General features: G+C 46.8%; 1 protein-coding gene across 1 annotated transcript in view; it reads left to right on the forward strand.

Moving 5' to 3' along the window:
- The first annotated feature begins 1,901 nt into the window (after nucleotides 1–1,901).
- LOC131198287 (uncharacterized) overlaps nucleotides 1,902–9,239 on the forward strand; it is a 14,321-nt gene continuing 6,983 nt past the window's right edge. Inside the window, exons 1-4 of the mRNA XM_058182773.1 lie at nucleotides 1,902–2,072; nucleotides 2,753–2,860; nucleotides 4,385–4,468; nucleotides 5,647–5,703. Coding sequence (XP_058038756.1) covers nucleotides 1,902–2,072; nucleotides 2,753–2,860; nucleotides 4,385–4,468; nucleotides 5,647–5,703 — 420 coding nt within the window. The remainder of the gene's footprint in view (nucleotides 2,073–2,752; nucleotides 2,861–4,384; nucleotides 4,469–5,646; nucleotides 5,704–9,239) is intronic.

Here is a 9,239-nt window from a genome sequence, read left to right on the forward strand (position 1 = left end):
TCTGGGTTACTCATGCTAACTTAGTGTCCTCTGCAAATTTCCCTTCTGTTCTCCCGTCTAAGTCACTTAGGAAGATATGGAAGAGTATTGAACCTTGTGGTATCCCACTGTTTACTCCCCCCTATGTCAGAGGTCTCCAATCTTGGCAACTTTAAGCCTGGTGGACTTCAAACTGGCTGGGGAATTATTATTATTATTATTATTATTTATTAAATTTCTAGACCGCCCTTCTCCCAAAAGACTCAGGGCGGTGTACAGCCAGGCTAAAAACATACACAATATACAATTTAAAAACTAAATTAAGAAACTTATTACACAATTGGCCGAGAAATTAAAATATTTAAAATCTAAAAACCCCAATTTAAAACATAAATAGAATTTAAAATTTAAAACTAAACAGTTTAAAAGTTTGTTAGCCCGCATAATAAACAAATATGTTTTCAATTCGCGGCGAAAGGTCCGAAGGTCAGCTATTTGGCGTAAACCAGGGGGAAGTTCATTCCAAAGAGTAGGAGCCCCCACAGAGAAGGATCTTCCCCTGGGGGCCGCCAGCCGACATTGTTAGGCGGACGGCACCCTGAGAAGTCCCTCTCTGTGAGAGCGTACGGGTCGGTGGGAGGCATGCGGTAACAGCAGGCGGTCCCGTAAGTAAGTAATTCTGGGAGTTAAAGTCCGCCAGGTTTAAAGTAGCCAAGGTTGGAGACCCCTGCCCTATGTAGGTGTAGTAGCATTAAGGACGACTCATTGAGTATGATTTGTCACCCAGCTACAAATCCATCAGGTGGTGATTCTGTCTATCTTCCATTTTTCTAACTTACCCAGAAATCGGTTGTGGTCTACTGTGTCAAATGCCTTGCTGAGGTCTAAATACACTACGTCCACAGCATTTCACTGCTCTGCTAACGTAGTCATTTTGTCATAGAATGAAATATGATTGATTTGGCATGATCTGTTTTTAACAAACCCATGCAAGCTACTAGCTATAACTTCATTTGGTGAGTTCTAGTCCCTCCTTAGGCGTGAAAGCCGGCTGGGTGAATCACCAGGAGATGGGAATTCTAGTTCTGCCTTCAGCATGAAAGGCATTTGGGTGACTCTGGGCCAATCACTAGGAGACTGGGGGTTCTAGTGCCAGCTTAGGCAGGAAAACTGGCCGGGTGACCTTTTGCCCAATTGGTCTCTCAGAACTCTGCAGGAATGTTGTTGTGGAGAAAAATAGGAGGAGGAAAATGTGTTGGATATGTTCAGTGTCTTGAGATATTTGTATAAATAATAGAGGTCAGCTATAAATAAATAAGAGAGAGAGAGAGAGAGAGAGAGAGAGAGAGAAAGAGACAGACGATAGATAGATAGATAGATAGATAGATAGATAGATAGATAGATAGATAGATAGATAGATAGATAGATAGATAGATAGATAGGGGAGAGAGAGAGAGAGAGAGAGAGAGAATGAGAATGTTAACCTAAAGAAAATAAACTACAAACAAGCACAACAGAAACCATAATCCTGATCGAAAGCCCCCAACTCAGTTTCTTCCAATTGATGGGCTGCTTGGCTGCCCCATTCTGGTGGGGTCTCCCCCCTGAAACGGAGACCCCCCCTCATCCCTCCAGTCCCTCCTAACCCAGAGACCCCCAGGAGCTTCCCCAAATGCTCTGTTGCACAAGAGGGATTTCGACAGGGCTTCTCCAGCCCTCCAACCGTATTCTCCCCCCTCCCTGGTCGGTTGGACCCCCAAACCCACATTTCCTGAGCTGAGGGGTGGGGCCGGTGGCGGTGATGGCTGGAAGACACCTGTTGGAGAGGAAGTGAGGGGCTATAACTAGGGCAGTCCTGAGTGGCATCTCCAGGCTGTGCCAGCAAGACTCAGTTTGTCCCTTGGAGAAGACATCTGGGCGAGATGACCACTGCTTGGACTGCTCTGCTGCTCCTGGGCTTGGCTGCCGCAGCCCCCCAGACACAGATCCTGACCTACGAGCAGGCCGTCGCCTCGGCCGTTAACCTCTACAACCAGCAGAGACCCTCCGAGTTTGCCTTCCGCCTGCTGGAGGCTGAACCCCAGCCAAACTGGGTAAGTCTTGGGGGATTGGGGGGGGTCTTGGCCCCATGGGAAGGAGAGGTGGTGGGATCCCCAGGCTTCTGCTGCTCCCCACCAGCCATTGGTGGGGGTTTCCCTGCCCTGGGGGCCTTTGCATCCTTGTAATCTCACTGGGGCAGAATTTTCTTCCCTTCCCCTCCCTTCTTTTCCTCCTTCTGTCCTTCCTTGTAATCTCAGTGGGGCAGAATTTCTTTTCCTTCCCTTCCCTTCCCTTCCTTTCCTCCTTCTCTCTTTCCCTGTAATCTCAGTGGGGCAGAATTTCTTTTTTCTTTTCTTTTCTTTTCTTTTCTTTTCTTTTCCTTCCCTTCCCTTCCCTTCCCTTTCTTCCCTTCCCTTTCCTTCCCCTCCCAGTTCATACTCCCCTCATCACTCCATTTCTGAGTTTAAGGAAGCAGACCTCTCAAAAACAACCATCCAACCAACCAACCTGCAGATTATCTAGCCATGATATAAAGACTTGCATTATTTCCTGGGCAGATCCACTTTCTGCCGAGAAACCTGGCTTGTTTGGAGGAAGGAATGAAGCGTTCAACTTCATTCTGGGGTTTCCCAAGGCGGAGGCTTTTGTGTCGCAAGAACTTTGTGAGTTGGGGAAATCCCCTGGGTCCCTTTAATCCCGTGTCCTCTTTCTGTCTCCCCTTTGCTTCCTGTAGGACCCCAACAGCAAAACGGCCCAGGCGCTGAAGTTCTCCATCAAGGAGACGGTGTGTCCCTCCTCACAAACCAGCAACCTGACCCAGTGCGATTTCAAAGACGATGGGGTGAGCATCTCCAGCCCTTGCTTGCCTTGCTTTCATTTGCGGGTTTCCTTCGGGTTGGTGGGTTGGTGGAGACGTCTTGCACGCTTCAAAGTTAGAAGCACATCATGGGGGTCTCCAGCTGGACCACTCCAGGGCTCCCTGCCTGTGATCAGTCTGCACTCGTGAATCCAGTTGTGATTGTCAAAGTATAAAAACTAATGTGGAGACTCTAGAAAGAGTGCAGAGAAGAGCAACCAAGATGATTAGGGGGCTAAAACGGTTTCCTGACGGTTTCAGGAATTGGGGATGGCTATTTTAATGATTATTTATTTATTTATTTATTATTTTAATTTTATTTTAATGGACGCGGTGGCTCAGGGGCTAGGACGTTGAGCTTGTCGATCGAAAGGTCGGCAGTTCGGCGGTTCGAATCCCCAGTGCTGCCGTGTAACGGGGTGAGCTCCCGTGACTTGTCCCAGCTTCTGCCAACCTAGCAGTTTCGAAAGCAGGTAAAAAATGCAAGTAGAAAAAATAGGGACCACCTTTGGTGGGAAGGGAACAGCGTTCCGTGCGCCTTTGGCATTGAGTCATGCTGGCCACATGACCACGGAGACGTCTTTGGACAGCGCTGGCTCTTTGGCTTTGAAACGGAGATGAGCACTGCCCCCTAGAGTCGGGAACGACTAGCACTTATGTGCGAGGGGAACCTTTACCTTTACCTTTATTTTAATGAAAAGAAGGACTTAGGGGTGACATGATAGCATCTGCAGATGTTTGAGGGATTGCTCAACCTATTCTCCAAAGCACCAGAAGGACAGGACAAGAAGCAACGGATGTGAACTAATCTAGAACCAAAGAGAAATTTCCTGACAGGGAGGACAATTAATCGGTGGAACTCTTTGCCACCAGAAGTTGCGGGTGCTCCATCACTGGAGGCCTTCAAGGAGACAGGGTCTGAAAGGGTATAGGGTCTCCTGCTTGAGTTCCTGCTCCATCGGTGGGGGCTTTTAAGAAGAGATTAGACACCTCATCGTAGAGCAGAGGTCTTCAAACTTGGCAGCTTTAAGACTTGTGGATTTCAACTCCCACAATTCTCCAGCTGGTTCTGGGAGTTGAAGTCCACAAGTCTTAAAGCTGCCAAGTTTGAAGACCTTCTGTGGTAAAGAGGGTCTCCTGCTTGAGCAGGGGGTTGGACTAGAGGACCTCCAAGGTCCCTCCCAACTCCCTCATTCTGTCCTGAAGGTCCTCAGGAGTGGAGGAGCTGGGGGTCCATCTGAGGCCCTCTTCTATTGACTCCTCTGGGTGGGTGGATGGGTGGGTCTCCGACAGGGAGGGTCCCTTTCTGCTTGTGGGGTGTGGTGGCCCCTGACCAGGAAGAGGGCCTTTGCTTATGGGCTGGGAATCCACACAGTGGCCACCTTGCCTGTTTTCCTGCCCTCTGGGTGTGGCTCCCCCATAAAGACTCCCCCCCCCCTCCCGTCTCTCTGTGAAGTGCAACTTTTGTGTGTTCTCCACGGCTGACCCTTGTCGCATTGTCTTGGACAGCTGGATAAAGATTGTTCCGGAATCTATTCGGCGCAAAAACAACCTCCAGTTCACAGCATCCAGTGTGAGGACGTTAATCAAGAGGTAATTTTTGTTTCTAATCCCTTTTCCTTAAATTAGGAAGGCACCCCAGGCAGTCCTCGATTTAGGACATTTCATTTAGCGACCGTTATGTCACTATAGTTACGACAGCCCTGAAAAAAAGACTTATCATCATTTTTCACACTTAATGACCGTTGCAACATCCCCATGGTTGTGCGATCAAAATTAAGACCGCTTGGCAACTGATTCATATTTATGACGGTTGCAGTGTCCCCGGGGTCATGTGATCCCCTTTTGTGACCTTCTGATGAGCAAAGTCAGTGGGGGAGATGGATTCACTTAACAACGGGGTTACTAATTGAACAACTGGAGTGATTCACTCCTCAAATGTGGGGGGGAAAGTCATAAAATGGGGCAAAATTCACTTAATAAGTGTCTCAGCAGAAATTTTGGGTTCAGTTGTGGTCGTAAGTCAAGGAGTACTTGTATATTGCTTTAGTCTAGCCCTAGCCTAAAACAGAACACAACACAACACAACACAACACATATATTGGGAGAATATAATTGTGTTGCATTTGCCTAAAATCTACTCAAAATTTTTCGTGTAATTGACATTTTATCATCTGCAATGCACCTCAATGCACTAAGCCATCATGTCTTTGCGAAATAATGTTGCGTTTAAGACACTGTCAATCCAGCTTCTGTGCTTTGCAAAGCATGATTAATGGCTTGATCAAAGCTTGCCGTCAGTGGTTTATTCAGAAGATGTGTTCTAACAAACACATTAAATTAAATTTAAACACAGATTAAACTAAACAAATATTTATGTAAGTACATCAATCTGGAGGTGTCTAGATCAGTTTTTTTCAAAGTTGAAGACGGGTGGATTTCAACTCCCAGAATCCCCCAGCTGGCATGAATTCTGGGAGTTGAAATCCACACGTCTTAAAGTGGCCAAAATTTGAAGATCTTTCTGAACAGTATACAACCACAGAGTACACAGAGGGGTGTGGTGTTTTGTTTTGTTTTTTACAAAAATTGATAACTTTGAGATGGGAAAACTCCAAGTCCCAGAATCCCCCAGCCACCATGAATACTGGGAGTTGAAGTCCATGTGTCTTAAAGTGGCGGACTTAGGGAAATTCTGCTCTATGGATATTTTAAGAGAAGGCCTGAAAGGAAATTCCCCTGCTTGATTTCACAAAATCTTCTTGATTCAGCTGAAACGGATCACTAGGTTTAGAATCTTCAGCATCATCCGGAGGATTTTTCGTGGCTGATCGGATAAAGATACAGACCGAAACAGAGGAGGGGGAAAATATCCGTTCCACTTCCGAGATCTCTGACAGCTTCGCTTTCGAAAACTTCGCTTGCATCTTACAAATTCCACAACTTATTATTTTTTTTACCTCTCGTTTTGATATGTTCCGAATTGCATAATAAAATGTCCCTTGGACCACAACTACTGGAATCTTCTGGTTTTTTTTGGGGGGGGGGAGGAGAACACTTTTGATGGTAAAGATGAGAAAGAAAGAAAGAAAGAAAGAAAGAAAGAAAGAAAGAAAGAAAGAAAGAAAGAAAGAAAGAAAGCAGGTGGGAGGGAAGGAGGGGAGGGAGGAAGGGAGGGGAGAAGAAAAAAGAAGAAAGGGGAAAGTGGCAGGGAAAGGAAGGAAGGAAAGAGAAAGAAAAAGGGAGGGCGGGAGGGAAGGAAAGAAGGAAGAGAAAGAAAGAAAGAAAGGAAGGAAGGAAAGAAAGAAAGGAAGGAAAGAAAGAAAGGAAGAAAGAAAGAAAGAAAGAAAGAAAGCGGGTGGGAGGGAAGGGAGAGAGGGAGGAAGGGAGGGGAGAAGAAAAAAGAAGGAAGGGGAAAGTGGTGGGGAAAGGAAGGAAGGAAAGAGAAAGAAAAAGGGAGGGTGGGAGGGAAGGAAAGAAGGAAGAGAAAGAAAGAAAGGAAGGAAGGAAGGAAAGAAAGAAAGAAAGAAAGAAAGAAAGGAAGAAAGAAAGAAAGAAAGAAAGAAAGCGGGTGGGAGGGAAGGGAGAGAGGGAGGAAGGGAGGGGAGAAAAAAAAAGAAGGAAGGGGAAACTGGTGGGGAAAGAAACAAGGAAGGAAAAAGGAAGGAAGGAAGGAAGGTAGGAAGGAAGGAAGGAAGGAAGGAAGGAAGGAAGGAAGGAAGGAAGGAAGGAAGGTTTTACTACACCAAGACCCACAAAAAAGAAACAGAATGCAGAAAGAAAAATTCAAAAGAAAGACAAGGAATTTCCCATTTCCTTTGCAGCAAATATAAACCTTAATTCCAAAATTCTCTCCCTGGTCAGCAGAGCCAGATCCTTCCTTGCTTTCCTCCCTAACCATCCAAACCCACAAATCCTTCCTGCATTTGCTCCGGGGGGTTTTTTTTTGGGGGGGGGGGAAGACTTGCACTTTGTCGTAATTCTGGATCTGCTTTTTCCTCCTACCAAAGACCCGGCCATCCCCACTGCTGACCTGAAGGAGAATCAAAAATAAAATTAGAAAGAAGAGGCAAATTCAGAACCTCGACTTACAGCCTTTTGTTTAGTGACCGTTTCAAGTTACGACGGCACTGAAAACAGGGACTGAGGTCCCTTTTTCACACTTACGACTGTCGCGTCCCCATGGTCACAGGATCGAAATTCAGACCTTTGGCAGCTGATTCGTATTTATGACAGTCGCAATATCCTGGGGTCACGTGATCCCCTTATTGTGACCTTCTGACCAGCAAAGTCAATGGGGAAGCCAGATTCACTTAGCGACCGCGTGACTCACTTCACAACCGCAGGGATTCACTTAACAAATGTGGCAACAAAGGTCATAAAATAGGTCAAAATTCACTTAACAACTGTCTCAATTAGCAACAGAAATTTTGGGCTCGATTGTGGTCGTAGGTTGTGGACTACCTGTACTTAATGCAGATGTAGCATCCCAGGGTCATGTGACCTTCCCAGCCAGCAATGGGGTCTCCGTCTCCTCCTTGAGCAGGGGTTGGACTAGATGACCTCTGAGATCCTTCTGACCCTGTTATTCTGTGATTCCATAAAGGTTCTCCCGCTACAGCAGGCGGCTGAATTAGATGACCTTCGAGGTCCCTTCTAACTGTTATCCTGTAATTCTGTTAGGGCTTCCTGCTTGAGCAGCAGGTCGGACTAGATGACCTCCATGGTCCCTTCTAACTGTATTAATCTGCTAGGTTAAAGTTTTGTGCTTTGGTGTTCTCAAGCGGAGCAAACAAAGGAAGAAGCGATTGTGTTCACTTGCTGAAAATACGATTTATCGGCCCGCCCGGTTTCTGAGAAACCACAAAACACACACACACATACACAAAGAGAGGTCACACTTGACTGGGCAAAAATGCCCAATTGGGTTGTTACACAATTACACACCCCACTGATTTTCAAAAGTGACAGGTGAGGAATCCAGAAGGGTGGGGGGGGTGGGATTGATTCTTTATGGGAAAATCACTTTTACTCTGCTGAGAACTGGACGTCCCGCCAGGGCTTGGATGGAGGAATGGATTGTCACTGTTGCGGGTCAAATGCGTAGAGGATTTGGGTGGGCTTCAGCTTTGGGGTGACGCTTCCCCTCCCCCCCCAAACCCACCTTGTCTCTCCTCCTGCTAAAATTTAGACAGCTAAAACCAGGAGACTTCGAGTCTTCTTCACCTTTCATTTGGCCTACCTTCACTGGCTGGCGTTGGTCGGGGCCGTAAACTGCAGCTTGTAGTTGGTCTCGGGGGGGGAGGGGGCGAGATTGGGGGTGATTGACAGCAGTCACAGATTTGGTAACTTTAAGACCAAATGCGGACTTCAGTTCGCAGAATTTTCCAGCCGGCATGATTGGACTTCAGCTCCCAGAAGTCTCCAGTCACCATGGTTGGACTTCAGCAATTGATTTATTGATCCCCTCTCCTCCTCCTCCTCCTCTTCCTCCTCCTCCTCCTCTTCCTCCTCCTCCTCCTCCCCCCCGTAATCCCCTCTCCTTCTAACACTGATAATGTTACCTAGTTAGGTAATGAAACTACAAGAAAACCACCAAGCTCAGAGAGCACCAAGGAGCCCATAGTTATTGTCTTCTTTCCTCCTCCTCCTCTTCCTCCTCCTCTCTACAAACCCCACTCTCTTCTAGCATTGATAATGCTACCTATTTGGGTCATGAAATGCCTGCAAGAAAAATACCAGTTTCAGAGAGCACCAAGGACCCCACAATCCCCCCCTCCCTTCTAGCACCGATGGTGTTACTTAGTGCTTTAAATTAAAATGGGGTCCATCCAAGGACAGATATGTTACTTGAGGTTCTAGTCCTGCCGTAGCCATGAATGCCAAGCAGGTGACCTTGAGCCAGTCTTTCTCTCTCAGCCCAACCCACATCACAGGGCTGTTTTTGTGGGGAAAATAGGAGGATGGAATATTAGCCCCCTTGAATGGTTTATAAAAATAATAAAGGCAAAATAATAATCAGTGGAACAAAGGAGTACATAATAAAACCAGGTGATATCGTGAGACACAGATTCAAGAGTTCCCTTTTTGGGATTCCAGGTTCTGCTAAGAGTCAGAACCAAATGCTCCCTGTTGCACTTCTCACCCCACACCGGCTGAGTTGTGGGTTCCGTCTTTTGCGAGGACTTTCCCCACGAAGTTCAAGTGACTCAGCATGTCCTTCTCCTCTCTGGAGTTGGCCTCATCACAACCCTCCTTCGAAGGGTCTTACAACAAACGGGAGGGGCAAACCCACAACAATTAGGCCTTGCACAATCAGTGTCCTTTGCACAACCGTGTGATGTCACCCTCGACAATGCTTCGA

Source organism: Ahaetulla prasina, chromosome 4, assembly GCF_028640845.1.
Source record: "Ahaetulla prasina isolate Xishuangbanna chromosome 4, ASM2864084v1, whole genome shotgun sequence".
Lineage (NCBI taxonomy): Eukaryota > Metazoa > Chordata > Lepidosauria > Squamata > Colubridae > Ahaetulla > Ahaetulla prasina.